Below are 24,566 nucleotides of genomic sequence, written 5' to 3'. Positions count from 1 at the left end.
AAAACTCATTTACACGACTCTAGATGATATCTTCTCCTCCCCAATAAATCCATGCAATTCAGTTGTTGAAGTATAACTGAAACAGCTTGCTACACACTATGAGGAATTTCAATTTAATATCTGAAAGACTGTCTCCTTCCTCCCCTCCTTCTTGGGTATTGAAATTGGCAGAGGAGGACCTCTTAGTAGTTCCACTGCTTCTCAGAAGTTTGGGAAGGTGTGGTGGCCCAGGAGAGGACATTATCCATGGTGGCCTTTAAGGTGAGGCATGTTTTTATGCTGGCATTTGATTCTGCTTTGCTGCAATTTGTTACTCCTGTACATTACAAAATTCCTTTTGTCGTTCTAATTCGCAGGCAAAACTGAGAGCTTTGGCTGCCAAATTGCCAATAAATATAATACATAAAATAAATGCTATATTAAAAACCAGACATATTAATAACTAAATGTGCTAAATTTTTCAACTCACCTAAATTTATAATATTATTTTCATTATGGATTACATTTCTAAAAACCTCCAAAAGACAATGATGAGGTGAATACCCCCCCCCAAAAAAGTAACTTTCATTACCTGTGAACCTCTGTTCATATCAAGTCCATACCATACGGGCTTTAGGTCAGATGATCTACTAGTCCACCACGTTTTACGTGGGATGCTAGCTGGGTTGGCAGGTATACACGATTCTCCTGTTTCCAAATTGCAGAATACTTTGATAGCATCTTCCACACAACCCTGATTAGGATCAATCCAATATTCTCCTGCAAAGATCAAACAGGAAAGTTTAAAGCGAGACAAACCAGCAGTTACTGGTCCAGTAAGTAGGTCATAATTATCGCACACAGGTTTCTTCCATTAAAACTATATAATGGAGTAAACCAGTTTTGTAAGGCAACAAGCAAACGCGTAGACATCTGGAAGTAAATCCCACTGAACAAAGTAGGACTTGTTTCCAAGTAAGTATGCACAGGACCATACTACAATTCTTCTGCTTCAATATCATCCATTCAAGAATGAGTCATCCAGTGGTAATGTAACAAATGAATATGGGACATCTTTAGAGAAGGGGTGGAAAGAGAATTCAACAGTCAGCGGAAGGAAGGGGAAAAGCTCCATTTACAAAAACCTGAGAACAATTGAACTACGGTAATCCTCAAACACTACATTCATGTTGCCAGCAGTTCAATCTCAGGACAGGTTAAACTGGTGTTTTATACCATGTTGCCATTTTATTTTTATTATTAATTGAGTTTATATACCGCCCTATACCTGGAGGTCTCAGGGCGGTTCACATAAAAAGATCACAGTACAGTGGTACCTCAGGTTAAGAACTTAATTCGTTCTGGAAGTCCGTTCTTAACCTGAAACTGTTCTTAACCTGAGGTACCACTTTAGCTAATGGGGCTCCCTGCTACTGCCACACCACTGCCGCGCGATTTCTGTTCTCATCCTGAGGTAAAGTTCTTAATCTGAGGTACTGTTTCTGGGTTAGCGAAGTCTGTAACCTGAAGCGTCTGTAACCTGAAGCGTCTGTAATCTGAGGCACCACTGTATATAAAATAAAAATAAAAGCAATAACCCAATAATAACCCCCACCCAAAAAAAGAGCCACATTTTAAAAGGGTATGGGATGTTGATCAGGTCAACCAAAGGCCTGGTTAAAAAGCAATGTTTTTGCCTGGCGCAATATAATGACGGCGCAAGGCGAACTTCCCTGGGGAGAGCATTCCACAGATGGGGGGCCACTGCAGAGAAGGCCCTGTTCTCGTGTTGCCACCCTCCGGAGCTCTCGAAAGGGACCTCCAGACCTTTTCAGGTGATATTTGAATACGGCTGCATAAAGTTTAATATTTATGGGCTTGGATCTCAATTTAGTCTCCCACAAACTCAAAGGTTCTTTCCACCCATGGAAGACTCTTGAATTTTGCAGCTCCTTCCACTGTTCCAGAGGCTGCCGCAGTCCAAGGGAACAGATTTTCGTAGGGTTTGAAGGCTTGCAGTGGGGAAGAAGAAATGGTGAGAGTCAACTCTGTTAGGATATTTCCGTTCCACCTTAAAAGGGAGCAGGATGTTTGTGTCACAGCCTGCGTATTTCCTGTTTTCACAGGATGTTTCTGTTGTGTCTTTGCTTTCGATTCTCTCTCTCTGCCGGAAACTCTCAAGCAGGCAGTCATGTTTTTCTTTGTTCTGATCAACGCTGAATAAACTTCTATATAATGCTCTCCTGTGTGCATCTTTCGCTGTGTGAACTCTGCTGATAGAGTGTGCAAGAGCTCTAGAATGTGGGAAGCTATTTCTAGAGCTCGTGTCGCTAATTGCTGATACTGCGTGTCTACGGGAGATCAATGGACGTCCGGAGACGACATGGAGGTCAAGATGGACTTTGTCTCCCTGGCAGTATCCCAACAACAGGTTATGGGCCCTGGCAGTATCCCAACAAACTCTCCCCTCCCATCTGACAGGGGAAGGAAAGTCAGGAGTCAGTTCATATTATTATATTTATTCATTCTTATAAGCTTATTCCACTCTGAAGACTCTAGGACAGAGCTTTCCAAACTGTGTGTTTTGACATGTTAGTGTGTCGGCTGCACTGTGTAGGTGTGTCGCTGGAAAGGGGTTAGTTTACCTCCAGTTTGCCAGTAAAATGGAATTACTGTTTTGTGAAATGATGCATGTCTAAAAAGTATGTCACGAACATGAAAAGTTTGGAAAGCTCTACTCTAAGATGCTGCAAGAGATTTGGCTGAAATATTTGATAACTCCATCACGGTTAACCAATTTTTCTGAATTTGTGTTGATAAGTTTAAGGGGAAATCGTTTTTCTTGGAAACTGTATTAAATCACTCCAGCAGATATTGTAGAGGGTTTTTTTGTTTTTAGATGAAGAGATATGAAGCGAACTGCAATTTTTGCTCTTCTCATCTGCTCTAGCAATTGTTAGACATTCTTGTCTTATGGACCACGATTCTGGCTTGCTTCCTCCCTGCGGAGCACCACATTTTCTTTTTCTTTTTTTTAAATAATTTTTATTGGTTTACAACAAAATAAAGCAAATAAATAAGATATAATTCACATTTCGTGTTTCATATTAATTCTTAATTTTGACTTCCCTCAGCTTCTCCGCAAATCTTTCGTAGCCGTATTTAAATTTTCGCATTTCCTTTTTTACCCATTGCCATTAGATATATTTTTCTTTCACCTTTCTTTAGACAATGTCTCTCAAATATTCACAGTGCTCTTTTAAAACCTTCTAGCGTTATTTGTCCATCACTTAGGCTCTCCAGATATTTAACAAATTTCCCCCAGTTTTCTGTAAACTTTTGGTCTCTTAGGTACCTAATCTTTCCAGTCATCTTATCCAGTTCAGCATAGTCTAACAACTTAGACCTCCATTCTTCGAGTGTCGGTATCTCTTGTTGTTTCCACTTCTGCGCCAGTAACATTCTTGCTGCAGTCACCGCGTATTGAAAAAATTTACTGTCCTTTCTCTTAATTTCATTTCCTAAAATACCGAGCAGAAAGATCTCTGGTTTCTTTGTAAAAGTATACTTCAGAATCTTCTTCAGTTGGAGCACCACATTTTCTTATGTTATGGCTCCCATATGAAAGGCTAATTCTTCTACACTCTGACACAGATGTACTGAACATGTAGGGTAAAGAGAAAGAGGATCAGCTGCTACATAGCAGATAGACATTGCTATGGTGGTGCTTCTAAGACCTAAGACCATTCAGTGCTGTGGCAGACTGCAGAAGTTTTAAGTCTACATCAGTTGATATATGCGGCAGCTAGACTGGTGACTGGGAGCGGCCGCCGAGACCATATAACACCGGTCTTGAAAGACCTACACTGGCTCCCAGTACGTTTCCGAGCACAATTCAAAGTGTTGGTGCTGACCTTTAAAGCCCTAAACAGCCTCGGTCCAGTATACCTGAAGGAGTGTCTCCACCCCCATTGTTCTGCCCAGACACTGAGGTCCAGTGCCAAGAGCCTTCTGGCACTTTCCTCGCTGTGAGAAGCCAAGTTACAGGGAACCAGGCAGAGGGCCTTCTCGGTAGTGGCGCCCGCCCTGTGGAATGCCCTCCCACCAGATGTCAAAGAGAAAAACAACTACCAGACTTTTAGAAGACACCTGAAGGCAGCCCTGTTTAGGGAAGCTTTTAATGTTTAATAGGTTATTGTATTTTAATATTCTGTTGGAAACCGCCCAGAGTGGGCGGGGTATAAATAATAAATTATTATTATATTATTATGATATTTGCCTTCATCAACAGTGACTCTGACAGCTGACATACACACATACATGCATACATACATACATACATACATACATAGACAAACATACACGTACCACTCTTCTTGGATGGATGACACAGCCTCAGGTCATCACAGGTGCGGGCTGGATGTTTCTTAGATCCATCAGGGCTACGCATTGTTTCAATCTGACTACTCAGGGACTTCAGTGTGGCATGGACTCCCGGGTCTGTTTTATTGCTGTCATCTGGGGCAGCTTCGTCTTCTGTGAATTCTGGCAGTGGATCGTGCATCATATCGTCATAATGTCCCATGATGTCCCCAAGTGCAGCAGTGAGATGGCCTGGAGGACCAGGGGGACCTGGGGGACCTGGATCACCTGGTGGACCCTAAAGGTAAAAGTAGTGAGAGAGACCAGACTGATGACTCAGTGAAATGCCTGGGGCACAAGCTATGAAGGGACAGCATTCTAGCTACGTTGCTAAACAACACCTGGGTGCATTGATCTGGCATGCCCTGTTAGGATATTTCCGTTCCACCTTAAAAGGGAGCAGGATGTTTGTGTCACAGCCTGTGCATTTCCTGTCTCACAGGATGTTTCTGTTGTGTCTTTGCTTTCGTTTCTCTCTCTCTGCCGGAACTCTCAAGCAGGCAGTCATGTTTTTCTTTGTTCTGATCAATGCTGAATAAACTTCTATATAATGCTCTCCTGACTGCATCTTTCGCTGTGTGAACTCTGCTGATAGAGTGTGCATCGGCTCTGGAATGTGGGAAGTTATTTTTGGAGCTTGTGTCGCTAATTGCTGATACTGCGTGTCTGTGGGAGATCGATGGACGTCCGGAGACGACGTGGAATCATGATGGACTTTGTTTCCCTGGCAGTATCCCAACATGCCCAACTGCAATGGATTTGAGAGTAATGGAGGAGGGATGATTGCATTGTCCCAGCAAGAAAACACTACGGTTACAGCTGAGCAATAACTGGACAAATACTTTGACACAGGATGATGGTCTGAAGACTATCTAATCCTATGCAACATGGGCATGCTGCCTGGGGCAATGGAAGTTGTAGCCCCAAACGCCTGGAGAACAGCAGGTTGGGAAAGACTGCTATACAATGTGCAGTGAACACTTACCTGGGAATAAGTCCCATTAAACTCAAAGAGTTGATTGGGCATGTAGAAGATTGTGTTGTCAATTAATGAACTCACTTTTCTGCCATAAGAACTCAAAGCAGTTTGTAACAAATCAATCTAATTTCATCTGGTGCTAATCAATCTAATTTCAACACAGTGCTGTTAAACACTATTGAAATTCATCTAATTTCCTTTTATTCTTTTTTTGACATAAATAAATAAGAATAATAATGTGCACCCCACCATTGAGACCATTCCATTGTAACTATCCAACCTCCCAAAATTTCAACACCTCTTGCGATAGTTTGGCCCCTTTCCATTTTAACAGTACAAATTCTACAAACACCCTCCGTGTTTCCTCAGAAACATTTCTCCTGCATATTCCCCATCTTACCTTGATGGCACATGTTAATTTATCATTAATAGCTATATCCCACAAAATTGATCTAATTTCAACACAGCGCATACTTTTTTTCGCTAATCTCCTCCTTTGGAAGTATACCTGAAGGAGAGTCTCCACCCCCATCGTTCTGCCCAGACACTGAGGTCCAGTGCCGAGGGCCTTCTGGTGGTTTTCTCACCGCGAGAAGCCAAGTTATAGGGAACCAGGCAGAGGGCCTCCCGGTAGTGGCGCCCTCCCTGTGGAACGCCCTCCCATCAGATGTCAAAGAGAAAATCAACTACCAGACTTTTAGAAGACATTTGAAGGCAGCCCTGTTTAGGGAAGCTTTTAATGTTTAATAGATTATTGTATTTTAATATTTTGTTGGAAGCCGCCCAGAGTGGCTGGGGAAACCCAGCCAGTTGGGTGGGGTATAAATAATAAGTTATTATTATTATTATTATTATTATTATTATTATTATTGAGTCCCTTGCCCTCCAAAGCAACTAAATTCCCAGTAGTAAAATTACTACCAATAGCTATCTTACTTTTTGCACCAGTAGTGGGGTAAATGCTGTACAAAACCCTAAACTGGTACAGCCCCAAGCCGCAGCCGCCACCCTCCCTAAATTTCCCATTGTTTACCTCAGGTCCTGCTTCTCCTAAAGTTCCTCTTACACCAGGAGGTCCAACTGGCCCATGTGGCCCAGGATTTCCTTCTTTACCTGACGGCCCAACTGGACCTGGAGGGCCCTGCATTGGGAAGGAATTTGCACATTAATCACCCACTTCAGCTGAAGAGTTATACTTCTGGCTTTTCCTTCATCTTATGTACCCCAACCTTATACTGTATACAATATTAATGACTCGCATCGAATGTAATTGATCTGTAGAAAAGACTCTATAACCTGAAAATGGAGATACTGCACATACTTCTGTAATCCAAGAAAATTTTAATAAAAACTATTTAAAAAAAAAGTATCTCTGGACTCAGCTATACAGCTGCAAATAAAACATTTTAAGTGTGTTTTAAGTGCAATATACAACGTGACACTAGATGGCAATGGCGAGCCTTATGGAAAATTCAATGCAGAAAAGCATTTTCAGATTTTTTTTATATATGTGTAGATTCCACCTCTGTATTTTAAGGCACAGATACAGAGATAAGGCACTGTTTAATCTGGCCTTGCATCTCCTTTTTATTCTCCATTTCTTAAGTTTCATGTTGCATCATATTATATGGTTATTTTTGTTGCTAAAAGAGTCGTGTTGAAAGCTGCCCTGGGAATTTTTTGTTATAGGGCAGCCTACAAATGCTATAAGTAAATAAATAACATCTAAATAACCTGGCATCTAAGCAGGTAGGGCATGAATAACTGAGGGCAGAATCTGTCCTTTATTCATATGCAAAAAAAAAAAAGTTAAAAAATGGAATTGTGTTTGCAAGGAACAGGGAGGAGGTGTAAGTGATGCAAGGACGTAATGGGAAAATATTGTAAAGAGTGAACTGGGAAACATAACTAAGGGTCATTAAAGATATGCAAATTAGCACACAGGGCACACACCATTGGCTCCCAGAATTCCATTCATCTTTGTACACAAAAAATTCGAAACATTTCCATAACCTTGAGGGATAGAACCTTGTTATTTGGGATTGAAAATTGAGATCCTCTGCAAGCTAACTTTTTTTTTTTTTTTTTTTTTTTTTTACAAATCCAAGATTATCTTTGGAAAAGAATAGGACAAATAGCCTCAAGCAATAACCTTGCTTAACGAAAGTACATTGTAATCCCCATGCAAAGTTCGTTTACTTTGAAATCAACAAAACACCATCTGCGCAACAGCAAACTTTCAACAGGGGGAAAAAAATAATCTAATTGTTTCCATATTGTTTTTCGTATCCGGTGTACTCACTCTAGGGCCAAATGGACCTGGAATCCCAGAACTGCCTTGTTCACCAATAGGACCCTGCAGGGAAATAATATGGGTGAGGCATTATTTAAAATAAACATTATGGTAGTGTTGTGAGTTTGGGTGCTAAGCTGTGTGTGCCAGACTCCTCTAATCCCTGGACCCTGCAAGTGTTAGGATTTAATCAAGGCTTAATTCTTGGAATAGCCACGTTAGCCTCCTGGTGAGGTGGTAGCCTGGGTGATTCCATTAAGCAGGAATTAAATTAAGGGGTTAAAACAGTAAATGGAGGGAGCCCCCTCCCTCAACAGATTGAGAGAGCAGGGAGTGCAGTGATGCAACTGGGAAAGAAAGCAGCAAGCTGGAGAGAGAGTCAGAAAAATATTTGAGAGCAACATTTGATTTCTATTTGAAACCTGCCACTATGGGAGAAAAAAAGACCCTTTGGGGTGTTAATGCTGTGAACCCCTCTATCACAGGCTAAGGTTGTATATGTAAGTAAATTAAGTATATATATTATCACCACAGTCTCTGTTGTGCCTCCTTCCCAAAGGAAACATGAGCCCTGGGTTTGGGACTTTCGTTTTCACTTGCTTTTAAAAGTGAATGGTTGTTTTGTTATAATCCACCTTATGGAAAAGAGTGAGTAAGAAATACTGGGTTTTCTCCAACTAAGTTATACTCAGAGTAGACGCACTGAAAAGAATGGGTTTAAGTTAGTCGTGTGCACAGATTTCAGTGGGTCTACTCTTTGTTTGACTGAGTTTGGATACAATCCCAAATAAATAAATAACGCAGTTCATCATAAGAGGATGCAAAAGCAAAATTGTCTGGGAAATGTTGCCTATTGTGTTATATGCCCAAGCTTGCAAATAAGTCACTCGTCTACTTGCCTGTGGCAAGAACTTTCCAAGCAACGAAGAAGAAGAAGAAGAAGAAGAAGAAGAAGAAGAAGAAGAAGAAGAAGAAGAAGATTTTGATGAGGTGATTGTAAACTAGAAGGGACTTAGTACTCATCTCTTTCTTGATATGGCAAAAGATTTGCATTTTGGGGTTGAGGGCAGGCAGATAAGAAAGAAAAATGTGTTAGTACATTTTATTTGCAAGACACACAGAGGACCCTTTGGAGTGTGGGGATTCTGAAAAGCAAACAGAGTGCACTGCCTACAAAAGGCTCCCTATTAACTGCAGTGAGGAAGGGGGAAATCCTTCTATCAAAAGTAATAGGAAGAGCATGCACAGTCGCTCCATATATACAGTGGTACGTGTTATAAGAATTTTAAGGTCTTATATATATAATAAATGTTCATAAATGTACCAAAACCAAGCACGTACATAGATCTGCAGAGGAAGACCGACCTGAAACCATTCTGACTCCCAAACTGACCAAATGTTTTCTCTACAAAGAGGGAGGGGGTCAGGGAGCCTTCCCATTGTTACAGGAATTGAGTAATCACCATTTCAAAGGGTGACAGACTACCAGGAAAGGCAATCAGATAAGGCATTATCAGATAACCCGACAGACAGGAAAAACAACAACATTCAAATTTCTGTTGTAGACCGCCTTTTCTGTGACGTAGGTATGATGTTTGAGGGGGGTGGTCTTGGGTTACACCCCTTCTGTGATGTATGTATGATGTATGGAGGGGTGGTCTTGAGCTCCAGGGCAGGGAATTTAAAATGTCTATATAAGGGCAGGCACACCTTTGTTCAGGGTCCTCCTCCTTTCCTGCGTGTGAGGGGAGCACCCTGTTGCAATAAAGATCAGACTTACTAGTTGCTTTGCTTATCAATATTCTCTGGTTGGCCTCTGTTATTCTCTCATACCAATAGGGTACCTATGTAAGGACTCTATATGGGCTCTTGGATACCCCACAAGGGGAAATGGGCAGATTTTGTTTACAACATACGCAAGTTCCAGATCAGAGATCATAGACAACAATGGAATCTTTGAATAAAAGTAAAGGCAAAAAAATATTGATAAAGACTCACAGGAGGTCCAGGGAGACCTTGAAGACCAGTGAAGCCTCGGTGACCCTTCTGTCCCCTGTCCCCTCGATCTCCGTTGTCCCCTTTGTCACCACGAGGACCTTGTGGACCCTAAAAGTAGGAAGGGGGGAAAGTTAAGCATCATTCATGGATTTTAACTTGAAGGGTATTAAAAAGGTAAAGGGACCCCTGACCATTAGGTCCAGTCATGACCGACTCTGGGGTTGCGGCACTCATCTCGCTTTATTGGCCGAGGGAGCTGGCGTACAGCTTCCAGGCCCCTCGTGGGGATTTGAACCGCCGACCTTCTGATCAGCAAGTCCTAGGCTCTGTGGTTTAACCCACAGCACCACCCGCGTCCCAAGGGTATTGCATGAGGCTTAACACTGATCTGACGATCTATAATTACAACACCCCATCTAACTCCCCTTTGGAGGTAGGGTATCTCTGAACATCCTGCTTCTGGGTTTTCCATGGGCATCTGGTTGTACTCAATGTGCTACTGGCCTGATCAAGCAGGGTTTTCTTACATCCTTACATTTAACAGGGACACTGACCACGTGCTTAAATATCTCCCAGTGATGCAAAAGGTGTACAGTTAGATTGTTCCCAAAATAAGTAAGAAAATTCTCCTAGGGCAATGATGCCATAGTTGCAATGTTTTCTTTCCCCCTCGCTTGCAAGTCTGCATAATAAGAAAAAACCCTTACAGAATGGCCTTTTGCTCTCTTTATTAAGAAACAAAGATAATTTCTAGCTTCTGGTTAATTCTGTTCGCTCAGAACTTTGAAGGGAAGTACATTTAAGAGCATTTGTCTGCTGGCTGCACTAGTCAAATGGTGGAACCATCTAAAAAGAAAGATTTTGCTACTAATTCAGCTTCCATAAACCTGAGTTATATTCAACTAATAAATACAAGTACAGTGGTGCCTCGCAAGACGAAATTAATCCGTTCCGCGAGTCTCTTCGTCTTGCGGTTTTTTCGTCTTGCGAAGCACGGCTATTAGCGGCTTAGCGGCTATTAACGACTTAGCGGCTTAGTGGCTATTAGCGGCTTAGCGGCTTTAAGAAAAAGGAAACAAACTCGCAAGAACTCACAAGACGTTTCGTCTTGCAAAGCAAGCCCATAGGGAAATTCGTCTTGCGGAACGACTCAAAAAACGGAAAACTCTTTCGTCTAGCGAGTTTTTCGTCTTGCGAGGCATTCGTCTTGCGGGGCACCACTGTACAAACCCAGTGTATACTTACTGACCTCACTTTTAAACTACAGTACAGTCGTACAGTCATACCTTTGATCTCAAACGCCTTGGCTCCCAAACAAATCAGCTCCTGAACAATCGAAATCCAGAAGTGAGTGTTCCGGTTTTTGAACGGTTTTCAGAAGCTGAACATCTGACACAGCTTCCTGCAGCCAATCAGAGGCTGCGCTTTGGTTTCTGAAAGATTTGGAAGTCGAACTTACTTCCCAGAATGGATTCCGTTTGACTTCCAAGGTACGACTGTAAAGGCATGAGCCGTATCAAGGCAGATCCCAAATTGCTTGTACGGAGATTCAGTTCATGAGTAAATTTAGATTAATTTGAAATATTGTAATGGGTTGCTTGCATTAAGTTGGTTGAACCGAAATCCAATGTTATCCCTTTATTTATTTTTTAACAGCTGATTTGAAACTGACACTAATTTTGGAAAACAACTAGAAATAACTGCAATGGTCTGGTATTTTTTCCTGCCCTAAATTTAACTCATTTACAGTCAGTTAAAAGTACTCATGTAGGACATACAGGCAAACCTCGTTTTCCAGCACGACCAGAAGGGCCCATCGGACCTCGAGAGCCCTACAGGGAAATGAAAAGTGGTTTCATTAGTTTATTCATGATTGATACCATTATTTTATCAACTTCATTACCATGCTTATAGTTCTTTTACATAGTATCTCTATGATCACCAATGACACTTCATAACGGCAGGCACTATCTGAGAAGAAGAAGAAGAAGAAGAAGAAGAAGAAGAGTAGTAGTAGTTTTGGGACTTCAACTCCCATCATCCCTAGCTAACAGGACCAATGGTCAGGGATAATAATAATAATAATAATAATAATAATAAATTTTATTTATACCCTGCCCTCCCAAGCCAAGGCCGGGCTCAGGGTGGCTAACAACCAATAATAAAAACGAGTTGAATGAATACAACTTAAAAACAAGATTAAAATACAACATTAAAACATTAAAACAATTAAAATGCAGCCTCATCACAGGAGGAGAAAGGAAAAAGAAAGAGGGGGAGGGAATCAAATTGACTTCAAGCCAAAGGCCAGGTGGAACAGCCCTGTCTTACAGGCCCTGCAGAAAGAAATCAGATCCTGCAAGGCCCTGGTCTCATGAGGCAGAGCGTTCCACCAGGCCAGTGTTGAGAAAGCCCTTGCTCTGGTTGAGGCTAATCGAACTTCCTTAGGGTCTGGGACCTCTAGGGTGTTGCTATTTATGGACTTTAAGGTCCTCCGTGGGGCATACCGGGAAAGGCGGTCCCATAGGTATGAGGGTCCTAGGCCATGAAGGGCTTTAAAGGTCAAAACCAGCACCTTAAATCTGGCCCTGTACTCCACTGGGAGCCAATGCAGCTGGAAAAGCACTAGGTGAATATGCTCCCATGGCAGAGACCCCGTGAGGAGCCTCCCTGCAGCATTCTGCACCCGCTGGAGCTTCTGGGACAGCTTCAAGGGCAGCCCTGCGTAGAGCGAATTACAATAGTCAAGCCTGGAGGTGACCGTCGCATGGATCACTGTGGCCAGGTAGGGGCGGGAAAGGTAAGGGATAATGGGAACTGTAGTCCCCAAACAGCTGGAGGGCCAAGTTTGGCCATGCCTGTCCTAAACCCTTTCTCCCAAATGAGTACAGTCACAAGGCAGCAGAAGTTTAGGATCAGAGTTTTCCTTCTCCTAAATGAGCTACCTTCCCAGGTTGACGGGCCCCATCTGCCCCTCACTTCCCTCTATAGCACATACAGAAACCACCTTCATGGCCATTGGACCCACTACTGGTCTCAATCCACTGGAGCCTGTCTTCACATGCAGCAGAAGTCCCTAACTCACCATTGACTACCCTCACCTGGTTTAGCAACCAGTGAAAGCTGTTTCCCATGGTGTGGTCGCTGTCCCACACTGAAAGCCACAGGTGAGAACTGAGCACAGGGTGGAGACCAAGGGTGGAGAAACTACATACAAAGGCAAAAGGAATTGCCCATACTTACTGGTTCACCCCTTTGTCCTGCATCCCCTGGAGACCCAACTGGCCCTGGAGTGCCTGGAGAACCCACAGAACCAGGAACGCCTGCAGGTCCAGGTTCGCCACGGTCACCCTGCAAGAAGAATTACAAATATTCACTCATCTATATGTCACAAATTCATTCTCTGAGTGCCAATCCCTACATAGCTAAAGCAGCACCTTATGCACACAGGGCAGAGGTACAGTGGTGCCCCGCAAGACGAATGCCTCACAAGACGGAAAACCCGCTAGACGAAAGGGTTTTCCGTTTTGGAGGTGCTTCGCAGGACGAATTTGCTATGGGCTTGTTTCGCAAGACGAAAATGTCTTGCGAGTTCCTGCGATTTTTTTTTCGCTCCCCACCCCCTTTTTCTAAGGCACTAAGCTGCTAATAGCCTTTTAGCAGCTAATCCGCTAATCCCTTAAGCCTTTAATAGCCGCTAATAGCCACTAAACCGCTAATAGCACTAATAGTGCTAATCCGCTAATGGGCTTGCTTCGCAAGACGAAAAAAACCGCAAGACGAAGAGACTCGTGGAACGGATTCTTTTCGTCTTGCGAGGCACCACTGTATTAGCAGGAAGACCAAAATAATTTTAGGGAACAATCCTAAGCAGGGGAGAAGGAATCCTCAAACAGCCCAGTGAGGAATGTGCCCATTCAATAGCCACAACAGCTACTCACTTTGGGTTCTAGCAAAGCAAACAGTCTAATTTGTCAGCGCCTAAATGATATCGAGCATCAGAACAACTTGAGCACAATAAGGAAATTTTGCCCAAGGTATGAATATTGTGCACCTTCCCACCTCGACTCTCTGTATCTGTATAACCTAGCAATTCTAAAACATAGACCAGGCATAGGCAAACTCGGCCCCCCAGATGTTTTGGGACTACAACTCCCATCATCCCTAGCTAACAGGACCAGTGGTCAGGGATGATGGGAAATGTAGTCTCAAAACATCTGGAGGGCTGAGTTTGCCTGTGCCTGACATAGACACACTTTTACCCTCACAAGATTGAATGCATTGCCCTGCTGTACTTGAGGGACGATTCCACACAAAAAACGCTTATGACCCTGTGGAGATGGCAATACCGAATCGGTGGCACATGCCCTTCTGGCTTGCACTCCTTATAAAGACTTGAGGAGTGAGATTATCACCCCTCTTTTATTGTCTATTCCGGGTTGCCCAACCACTGCCACAGTGTCCTTGGCAAATCAAGACGAGCAGGTGACAACAAAGGTTGCAAGGTTTTTAGCTGGGGCAATCAGAATAAGGTCCACTATTTGACTGCTGCCTCAGGACCCTAAACTGTGTTTTATATAATCTACTTTTCTGTTTTTGTATATCGCATTGTTGTTTTGCTGCTATGGCCAATGGCTGACGCAAATAAATATTCATTCATTCAAATTCAATAGCCACAGAATGCTGAGTGTCTGTCTGGTGGGTGGGGGGAATTGAAAACCAGGAGGAAAGAGGAGTGTAATGGAGTATCCTAGAAATGAACACTGCAGATTGGTTGGAAATCTGAACAAGATCATTTCACACTGCAACATCTTGTTGCATGCCCTTGCACGAATTGAATCAGCACTGAAACAACCAGCATGGCGAGAGAGAGAGAGAGAGAGAGAGAGAGAGAGAGAGAGAAGATGGAGTAGAGTCATTCTCCTCACTCCTAGTAGAAAATCTGCTTCTTAAACTGACAGCCCATATCCACATGGACAATATCAACACATCCATGGAGACAGGTGGCTCAGCCACAAATATGAGCAATGAGGTTATCTTAATAATGAGATGCACCAACTGTATTTGGCATGGTTTGTATGTAAATATGGCATGTGTAAGTACCACCACTAACCTTCGGCAGTCCTGATACAACAAATAAAAGCTACTGGCAGCTTTTATACTCAAGTGAGGCCAATGGTTTTGTGGTGACTTGTAGCTTCTATAACATTGGGGATGATATACTGGCCCTCACTGAAACTATGGTTAAGTTTGTTTTCTTGGCTTTCTTATTTGAAGCTCTTGAGCTTTGAAACTGGCTTTTCTTGCAGCAATTCAGAGTTCAGATTGTGATTTAACCCAAAGACGTAGAAGACGCCAAAATTTACAGCACAGCTCCACATAATATTGTGCACTATTCTTACCCTTTCTCCAACAGCTCCATCTCGTCCTGGGGTACCATCATTGCCAGCAGGCCCCTACATCAGAAAATAAAGTCAGGTGTTAACAGTGGCACTGATTATGTCTTAAACAGTGCAGTGTGCATGGGACTTCCCTTGAACACAGTTTGGAAACTGCAACTGAAGTCATGGCTGTCTTAAGCATATGCGGTGCCGAGGTGCAAAGATACCCCCCCCCCCAGGTTGCTCAGTCCCAGGCATACAGGAGGGCGGAGCCCGCCGGCTGCCTCAGCGTCTCACTGGCTTGGTCGCTTCTGAACTCACGGCACAGAGCTGCCCACAGCAGAAGAGCCCGCTGTGGCGCTCCGACCAACAGGGGGCTCTTCCCCGGACTCAACTCTCAGGCCCCAGACTCTTGGCCTGGCGCCCCTGAGAGCCCGGCGCCCGGGTGCTCCGCACCCCTAGCACCTATGGGTAAGACGGCCCTGACTGAAGTACAAAATTTGCAGGCAGACACATACAAACCCAGCTGCGAGTATTTGCACTTTCAGAATATATTATCAAGGAGAAAAATTCACTACAATTCACTTCCCTCAAAACACTTTCCAGCTACTGTCACAACCTCAAAAATGACGCAGCAACCAGATCATAACGCTGAGACAAGGCATTTCGATCATGTCCAGAAGTTTTAAAACAACTACACAAGCTCTCTGTCCATTTCTGAATCCAAATCAAGCTGCCAAGCATAACTAAGGCAACTAAATGGTCTAGGTATTCCTCAGTTCCCCTACTCTCAAAATTTAGGTAGTTGAAGATCTCTGAAAGATTGTGTCCCTTCAACCTTGGAGCCGTCTTTACAGGGAGGTAAGTCTGCCACCGAGCCCAAGGGTTTTCCATCACCTGGCAATTTGTGCAGGCCTTTAAGCTATTGTATTTTTACACCCATCTTGCCCCAGATAGGTGTTCTGCTGCTCTGCTTTTACCTTGATATTTTTAGGTATTACTGTTGTTTCAAATTCTGCACCACTCGGCCTGAGGGGCTTTCAGCTAATTAAATTGTAAACATAAGCTTCTATGAATTGGGACGCTTAATCAATGCAATTACTATGTCATACATTTACAGTGGGGGTTGACCCCCTTCAAGAGAAATAGGTACCAGAACTCACCATGAAGTTGTAAATTTGCCGGGCGACTTGGGGCAGCCCTGAACAGATGCCAGCATAACAATAGAGGTGCTAAAAACTACAACAAATCGACACCCTAGCTGGTTTGGGTGGGTCGCCCGTGGTTCTGGTGTAGGTTAAATAAATGTGCCCCCACCTCCCTTTTTCTCTTAGATTCATGTGGATGGCTAGGGCAGCTCGGAAGGGTCCCCGCGCAAATGTGCATGTATGTGCCTGGCTGGGAAGCTTAAAGCCCGCCACTGCTAGACAGGAGACAAATTAAAGAAAAGGAAATGAGAATTGGCCGTGCGCCATAGCTTGACCAATCGCAGCTAGGAGCAAGGTGGAGTCATAGATCTGAAAAAAGGTGTTTGCACATGTCGGCCAGCTTCCATTTAAAATTGAAATGTTTGTTTTGGGCTTCTCAGAAGTACAGTGGTAGCTCGGGTTAAGTACTTAATTCGTTCCGGAGGCCCGTACTTAACCTGAAACTGTTCTTAACCTGAAGCACCACTTTAGCTAATGGAGCCTCCTGCTGCTGCCGCACCGCCGGAGCACGATTTCTGTTCTTATCCTGAAGCAAAGTTCTTAACCGGAAGCACTATTTCTGGGTTAGCGGAGTCTGTAACCTGAAGCGTACGTAACCTGAAACGTATGTAACCTGAGGTACCACTGTACATAAAGGAAAGAAGTGGGTGAGGGGAGCAGCGGACCATAATGGCGCCCACCTGAGAGGTTCTAGAACTGTGCTCCAGGGCAGCGGCGGAGCATATGCCCCCGCTGCCCAGGGCTGGCGCACTCCCAAGTGGGGCGTGGCACAGAGGGTGCCCTCCCAGATAGCCGCTGAGGTGCCTGGAGTGGTGTGTGAGCCCTGCAGCCAGGGGCGGAGCGAGCTGCCCATGGAGGACAATCGGCATGCCGCCCACAACTCCCAAGCCTCCCCCGAGCTGTCAAAATGAAGGGGAAAGGGGGGTGCCACTGGCAAAGTGGCGCAGCTCCCCTCCCTTACCCCGACGGCTCGGGGTAGGCTTGGGAGTCGCAGGCGGCCAGCGCACCAAATGTCACCCCCCTCTGTGAGGGCACCCAGGGCAGTCCGTCCCCACCCACCCTCTTCCTATGCCCCTGCTACAGGGCGCTCTGGCTGAAAAATAAGCACTATACCTATATTTCTAATATATTACCGTAGCCTAGAAAAAGCCACTTACTTCTGAACCTGCTTCACCCACTGGGCCATGAGCACCTGGAGGACCTAGTGGCCCAGAAGGTCCTTTGTCTCCTGGTGGTCCTGTTGGGCCTTGTTTTCCTGGTGTGCCCTAGAATGAAAAGAAATATCATGCCTATGGTTAAGGTCACTGAAGAGGCATTTTGTGAAACATACAACTCTTTTCACATTGGGAGTAAATCTGAATGAGTATCGGTGCAGCATTAAGAATAACTATCACGGGTGGCCTTCAAATTTTTGTGTTGTTCTACTAAGTGACAAAACAGTTGGGAGGGGGGGACAGCACAACCCAAACCTTACAGCCTATGGAGAAGAGACTAGGATCACATTTTGCTGATACTCACAGCAGGACCAGGTAGCCCAGGCATACCCCTCTCTCCGCGTTGACCTGGCATACCCACAATGCCTCTCTGGCCAGTAGTTCCAGCAGGGCCTGGAGGACCGTCAGGACCCTAGGAGGTAGAAGTGACAAGACAGGAGGATTGCATTGCATATTTAACCCAAGTGTACAGCTTTAGTTTGTTTTAGGGATAAAGGGGGGAAGTACTACCTGTACTATAAAGAGTAGCAACTGGGAAAGATGTCAGAACAAGATGCAAAAATGAAACACTGTAATGCCACTAGAAGGCCCCAGTTTTAAATAAGAAAAGAACAGACATGGAAGTTTTCAATTCCGTAGTCACATGTGATTTGTGAGAAATGGTTTGAAGGTACAGTCATACCTCGGGTTACAGACACGCTAGGTTGCGCATTTTCAGGTTTAAGACACACCGAAACCTGGAAGTACCGGAATGGGTTACTTCCGGAGCTTGCACATGCGCAGAAACACTAAATCGCGCTTTGCGCATGCGCAGAAGCACTGAATCACAACCCGCGTGTGCGCAGACGTGGCATTGCGGATTGCAAACGTGCATCCTGCACGGATCACGTTTGCAACCCGAGTGTCTACTGTAATGTATGCTGTAAAAATGGAATGGAATAAACAGCATTTGAATGATGGATGTCTTTTGTACTTCCCTTTAGCTCATTCCCAAACAGACCTTGGCCATTTGGGTAAAGGCCATGGGAGAACGGACTATACCACTGGGGCTCAAAGTAGGAGTGCCCATGTGTTGCGTGCAAGGCTTGGGAGGAATTATATGTTGGCCAAGATGGGGAAGAAAAATGGGGGAAGCTGGGAATTAGGACTGCTGAGGGAAAAGGACCATAAGTGAGGTCATGAGAGAAGAATGGCAGCCATGGCACAGAAAGTCAGAAACTGACGTATCTTTGTGCCTCCGGGGGATGAGATTTTTGTTTGGTTATAAAATGTTTCTTGCTGTTAATCCTGTTCAAGGAAGCCAAATGACTGGATCTTTCAAACAAAAACAAAACACAACACATTTTGGAAAGGAAAGCTTTGTTATATCTATTGCTAATAGAAAACCCTCCCCAAGCTCCGCTCCAAATTACAGGTTGTCCATCTTCTCCCGAGTCTCCTTTGTCTCCAGGACTGCCAGGTGGACCTGCAGGACCTCGATCTCCTACTCGACCATGAGAGCCAGGATCTCCACGGAGACCGGGAGGACCTTCTTTGCCTGGTTCACCAAGAGGCCCAGCTGGGCCAGGAGCGCCCTAGAAAGGAAAGTTTGGGTTAGAACTGAACGCAAAGGCAAAGGGAGCTAGATGTTTTCCAGGCAGTCTCCTTTCCAGGCACTAACTACCGTATTTTTCGCTCTATAGGACGCACTTTTCCCCCTCCAAAAATTAAGGGGAAATGTGTGTGCGTCCTATAGAGCGAATGCAGGCTGCGCCGCTAAGCCGAAAGGCAGAACAGGGAGACGGAGCGCTGCGGAGGGCTCCGTCTTGCTGTTCTAGCTTGGGGACGGCTGCACGCAAAGCCTCTCCAGGGCAGCGGGGTGCCTTCACCCCGCTCTCCTGCAGAGGCTAGCAAGGCTTCAGGGATCTCTGAGGCTGGGGGTGGGGGGAAGCAGCGCTTCCCCCCACTGCCAGCTCCACACGCTCGGGTGAATGCACCTTGAACGCACCTTGTTTTAGAGGAGGAGAACAAGGAAAAAAATATTTTTTCACTGTTCTCCCCCTCTATGGTCCGGTGCGTCCTATGGTCCGGTGTGTCCAATAGAGTGAAAAATACGGTAGCTTTTTTCATTTTTAAAAAATGTGTGACTATTTTCAAATTCTACATAACAGCCTCACTACTGAGCTGTCCCTTTTATTTATTTCATGAACTGGGTGAGGAAATACAGCATATGCTCCCAACACATATTGCTTCTGACTTAGAATTCACTTAAGGGTGGGATAGCATGTTACTTTCAATTTCTCCTCCACACCCATGAGAGGCAGATGACCCCAAATCTAGACATTGGCAAAGGGGTCCAAATTAATTTGAGATGGTTTCTTGCATGAATTATACCTTACTCCAGTGGGGTGTTAATAATAGATCATGTGCCCTAGTTACAACCAGTTTCTAACATTATGATCTTGCCTTCAATAAACTCAAAGGAGCATACACGGCATATCACACCCCTTTATCCTCACAACAACCCCTTGTGTGAGAAAGTCTTAAGCTGTAAAAGGAAGGAAGAGCATGGGTTACCCAGTCTAAATTTAGCACTTGGCCCACTTGGCTAAACAAAAATGGTAGGGTGTTGTTCAATGCTAGTCAAACTCAGAATCAACCTATTGAAAGCAAACGATGCTAGATTTGTATTAATAAATTTGCATTAATTTAGAATGTATATTTATACTTCGTTGTTTTTTTTTTAAATGAACAACCTCCAAAAAAATGTTTCAACTTACGGTAGGTCCCGGGGGCCCTACTCTTCCAGCAGATCCGGGGAATCCTGTAGCACCCTAGAAATAAACAGAGACGGACAAGACATGAGACAAGAAAAATTGCACCGTATCTAGAAGAAGAAGAAGAAGAAGAAGAAGAAGAAGAAGAAGAAGAAGAAGAGGAGGAGGAGGAGTTTGGATTTGATATCCCGCCTTTCACTCCCTTTAAGGAGTCTCAAAGCGGCTAACATTCTCCTTTCCCTTCCTCCCCCACAACAAACACTCTGTGAGGTGAGTGGGGCTGAGAGATTTCAAAGAAGTGTGACTGCCCAAGGTCCCCCAGCAGCTGCATGTGGAGGAGCGGAGACTCGAACCCGGTTCCCCAGATTACGAGACTACCACTCTTAACCACTACACCACACTGGCTATAAAACAAACATCCACATATCATGCATTTCATTTAATTATCATAAGCAAAACACAAATCAATATCAAGTAAGGCCTAGACATTCCCAATATTTTTTTATTAAAGTAAATTAATGGAAAGCAAATCTACTTACTGGGGGTCCTTTAGTACCACGGCCACCTTTTAGTCCAGGAACCCCAGAAGGACCCTGAATGGAAATGAGAAAACAAAGGAGATATTCAGCTGCTGCAATAGACAGAAACCCTGCATCACATTTTCCAGCGCTGCTTGTACTTACTGGTGGTCCATGAGACCCTGCAAGACCCTGGGGTCCTGGAGATCCAGCATCTCCTTTCTGCCCAGGCTCCCCAGGTTCACCTTTCACACCTGGTTGACCATCAGGCCCCTGTAAACACGGACACACAGCAGGAAACACCACGTTAGAGACCTTCGAAAGGTTCCCAGCTTTACATTCTAAACACCAATGGATCACTGAATAGCAAAGTTTATTCGTTTATTTAATGCATTTGCATGACATTGGACATACGAAGTTGCTTATTTTTAAACTGCTTTATTTTTCACTTTCGAAAAAATATACACAACAAACAACCCCCAGATACCCACACCCCTTTAAAATCAAAAACAAAACTCCCTGCATATACAATGTAAATAATAGTCAAGGCTGCAGGTAGTCTGGAATCGATTACATAATTTAGATGTATTCTATTCTCCACCAAAGAAGTTGCCTTATACAGTGGAACCTCGGAAGCTAAACACCTTTGAACTCGTACGTTTCGGCTCCCAAGCGATCAAAAACCAGAAGTGATTGTTCCGGTTTATGAACCATTTTCAGAAGCCGAATGTCCAGCACGGCTTCCGCGGCTTGGTTTTTGAACTGTTCCGGAAGCCAGAAAATTGGTCCAATGAGATCTACACTGAATGGCAGTGGCTCTCTGTCAAGGCTTCAGGGAATCCTATCTCTCAAACGGTGGGGTGCCAAGAAGCAGAAAAACCAGAAGAGTTCTTACCAAGTAGTTTATTCAATATTCATAGAGAGAGACAAAGGAATGCAGTCTCTCTTAGATAATAGCATTGCTCCAAGTAAAGTCCCACTCCTTCAGTCCCTCCTATTCTATGTCACCCCATGCCGGCTGATCTTTGCTTTCTGCCTCTGAGTTTTCTGTTCTACTACCCTCAAGGCACACCTGGTTCTGGGAGAGGGGGGTTCAGGAATGCTTTCAAGGGACACCGAGTCTGCTAGCTGTCTCTCACATGGTGCTTCTTCTTCCTGATGCTCCCCCAATATTTCCCAGCTTCTCCCCTCTGCAGCCTCTGAACTATGACCTTCTGCAAACCACTGTTCTAAATCTATACAGTCCTCCTCTTCTTGGGAAGGTGTAGGAAGAGAGGGGCAGTGGTTCCCACCATTCCTTCTCAGACCAGCCCCTGACACTCTCCAGGATTTCAGGCACAAACTTTTCCCAGTCCTCCCTGGAAATCTTGGAGATTTCCTAGGATGTCCTGCATGAAAATGCACATGCTCTATCTCTCAGCTATGACACATCCCTATACTGATAACTAGGTAGAGCACAAATAAAGGAAATTCACTTGGGTACATCTGAGTGGTAAACACGTAAGGGCATAGCATCAAAGTGTTTCGACCTGTTATCAGCAAAATGTTTTAATGACTTGCATTTACTACTGTTCTAAGGGCTATTTTACAAATGCTAGCAAATGACCCTTGTTTTAAGAATCTTTCAGAATAGTCTAGCATCTTACTGTGCAGAAGATAACATGGATGCTATAACAGGTGGTGATTAAAATAAACTTTATTAGAAGATTCGCATACCTGGGGACCAGCAAAACCAACCGGACCGGTTGGGCCATTTTCACCACGGGAACCCTGAGGATGAAATTTAGAGAGAGAAAATGGTTTTAAAGGGATATTCAAAACTTGCTTCTAAAGACATAAAATGCAGGCCTCTATAGCAAAATAACATGAGAGGGACAAGAATGATTCTAAGGAATTTTCTGTTGAAAAATATGTTGATTTTATGCAACAGCTACACTTGTTACACCATTTGCTTCGTAAAAGAAGCTAATTGTACAGTTATCGTTAATTTAGGAAAGAAGCCCAGAAAGCGATGAGCAAGCCTATATTCATTCCCTGGACTCAGGGACCCACCTTGGTAATTGTCATAATGTCCGTCATTCCCATATGCTATAAGTAGGGATGGCTTTTCAACGCCTAAAGTAATTACTTATTTTATGACATAGCTCTTTTAAGTTTTACCAAAGGACTAAAATAGCACGCGCATATTAATGTACATATAATTATTTAGCTAACAAATCATTTGGGGGGATTAATTGTAGGGAGAAATCGAAGGAACTCAAAATTATGGATGCATAGAATCACAAGACTAACAGAGATGCATAGTTAGCAGTATAAGGGGAAGTGAAACTTAACAAGTTGAGAAAGCTTGGTCAAGTTAAATAGAAGAAACTAATTAAGTGTGGAGGCAGGGAATCCTGGGGTGAAAGAAGCAGCTAGAGGGTAACTAAATAAGCAGGCGGGAGCAGCAGGAGGAGAAGGAACTAGTCCTTTGCAAGGAAAAACAAAAGCATAAGGGAAAAAAGGAATGTAAATTCAGTTGTTCACTTACAGGATTTCCACGAGAGCCTGCAGGGCCGACTAAACCTCGAGGACCAGGTTCACCCTTAAAGGGGGGGGAAAGTACACAATATATTATTGCGCATAGTCTGGAATAGATAAAAAGTAATAGAATACCACAAAAGACACTGACGTGTTTACCAAAATCCTTTTACCTTTTCACCAGCGGGACCTGCGGGGCCAACTGGGCCTAATGGACCTGGGAGACCCTATGGAATAATAAATAATCATAGTAAATATCCAGTCAAAGGAGTGAATTTTCAGAGCCCTGCATTTAAAGCAGGGCTTCCCAAACTTGGGGGAAAGACCTCAGGGGTCACCCGAGTTCAAGCCCCCACATGGAAGGAATCTCAACATGCCAGGTGGCCATCCAGCCTCTGTTTAAAAACCTCCAAGGTTTGGACCCTATAGTAGAATCGATTCTGGAGCTATTACGTTGGGCACTTTCAAATGGTGTGTGTGACACTTCTGGAATAAAATGACTGCAGTATGAAGAGCACAGAGATAAATGGAGCTGTGTGATTCAGCCCCCCCCCCCCCCATCCTCAAAACCAACTCCAGTTTCTTAACTCCTGATATCAAAACCACATTGCTCCAGTTTAGTGTGCATAGCTGTTGATTTCTCGTCACCAGGAATTCCCAATTGTATGAGCAACCAAAGAGGATTTTAGAGCACATTATTATGTCACCCGGATGTGGGTGGGGGAGATAAGAAGAGAAACCAATAACTGACTCACCCTTGCGCCATCGTTTCCAGCTGTACCTTCGCTGCCTTTTTCTCCTATACTGCCCTGAGAAAAGCATAACAAAAGTTCAAGTTATTTGCAATGCATGATAAGCGAGATGCAGAATCGTGGACAGAAAACCAGTACAGTAGTGCCTCGCAAGACAAAAAGAATCCGTTCCTCGAGTCTCTTCGTCTTGCGGTTTTTTTCGTCTTGCGAAGCAAGCCCATTAGTGGCTTAGCGCTATTAGCGGCTTAGCGGGCTTAGCGGATCAGCTGATAAGCGGCTTAGCGGATCAGCTGATAAGCGGCTTAGCGGATCAGCTGATAAGCGGCTTAGCGGATCAGCTGATAAGCGGCTTAGCGGATCAGCTGTTAAGCCGCTTAGCGGATCAGCTGTTAAGCCGCTTAGCGGCTTAGCGGATCAGCTGATAAGCGGCTTAGCGGCTTGGGGAAAAGGGGGGGAGGAAAAAACCTCGCAGGAACTCACAAGACATTTTCGTCTTGCGAAGCAAGCCCATAGGAAATTCGTTTTGCGAAGCACCTCCCAAATGGA

At 44.2% G+C, this 24,566-nt stretch overlaps 1 protein-coding gene across 1 annotated transcript in view; it reads right to left on the bottom strand.

Moving 5' to 3' along the window:
- The window catches only part of COL5A2 (collagen type V alpha 2 chain), a 208,781-nt gene that overhangs the window by 6,000 nt on the left and 178,215 nt on the right, over positions 1 to 24,566 (bottom strand). Inside the window, exons 39-56 of the mRNA XM_083405532.1 lie at positions 24,024 to 24,077; positions 23,442 to 23,495; positions 23,279 to 23,332; positions 22,465 to 22,518; positions 20,914 to 21,021; positions 20,770 to 20,823; positions 20,234 to 20,287; positions 18,887 to 19,048; positions 17,779 to 17,886; positions 17,418 to 17,525; positions 15,074 to 15,127; positions 12,915 to 13,022; positions 11,450 to 11,503; positions 9,672 to 9,779; positions 7,683 to 7,736; positions 6,414 to 6,521; positions 4,348 to 4,639; positions 572 to 759 (exon numbers count right to left, since the gene is read on the bottom strand). Coding sequence (XP_083261658.1) covers positions 572 to 759; positions 4,348 to 4,639; positions 6,414 to 6,521; positions 7,683 to 7,736; positions 9,672 to 9,779; positions 11,450 to 11,503; positions 12,915 to 13,022; positions 15,074 to 15,127; positions 17,418 to 17,525; positions 17,779 to 17,886; positions 18,887 to 19,048; positions 20,234 to 20,287; positions 20,770 to 20,823; positions 20,914 to 21,021; positions 22,465 to 22,518; positions 23,279 to 23,332; positions 23,442 to 23,495; positions 24,024 to 24,077 — 1,776 coding nt within the window. The remainder of the gene's footprint in view (positions 1 to 571; positions 760 to 4,347; positions 4,640 to 6,413; positions 6,522 to 7,682; positions 7,737 to 9,671; positions 9,780 to 11,449; positions 11,504 to 12,914; positions 13,023 to 15,073; positions 15,128 to 17,417; positions 17,526 to 17,778; positions 17,887 to 18,886; positions 19,049 to 20,233; positions 20,288 to 20,769; positions 20,824 to 20,913; positions 21,022 to 22,464; positions 22,519 to 23,278; positions 23,333 to 23,441; positions 23,496 to 24,023; positions 24,078 to 24,566) is intronic.

This window comes from Podarcis tiliguerta (assembly GCF_965153285.1).
Source record: "Podarcis tiliguerta genome assembly, chromosome: 1".
NCBI lineage: Eukaryota > Metazoa > Chordata > Lepidosauria > Squamata > Lacertidae > Podarcis > Podarcis tiliguerta.
Note: the sequence above shows the minus strand (reverse complement) of the source record. Positions and strands in the feature narration are given on the sequence as shown.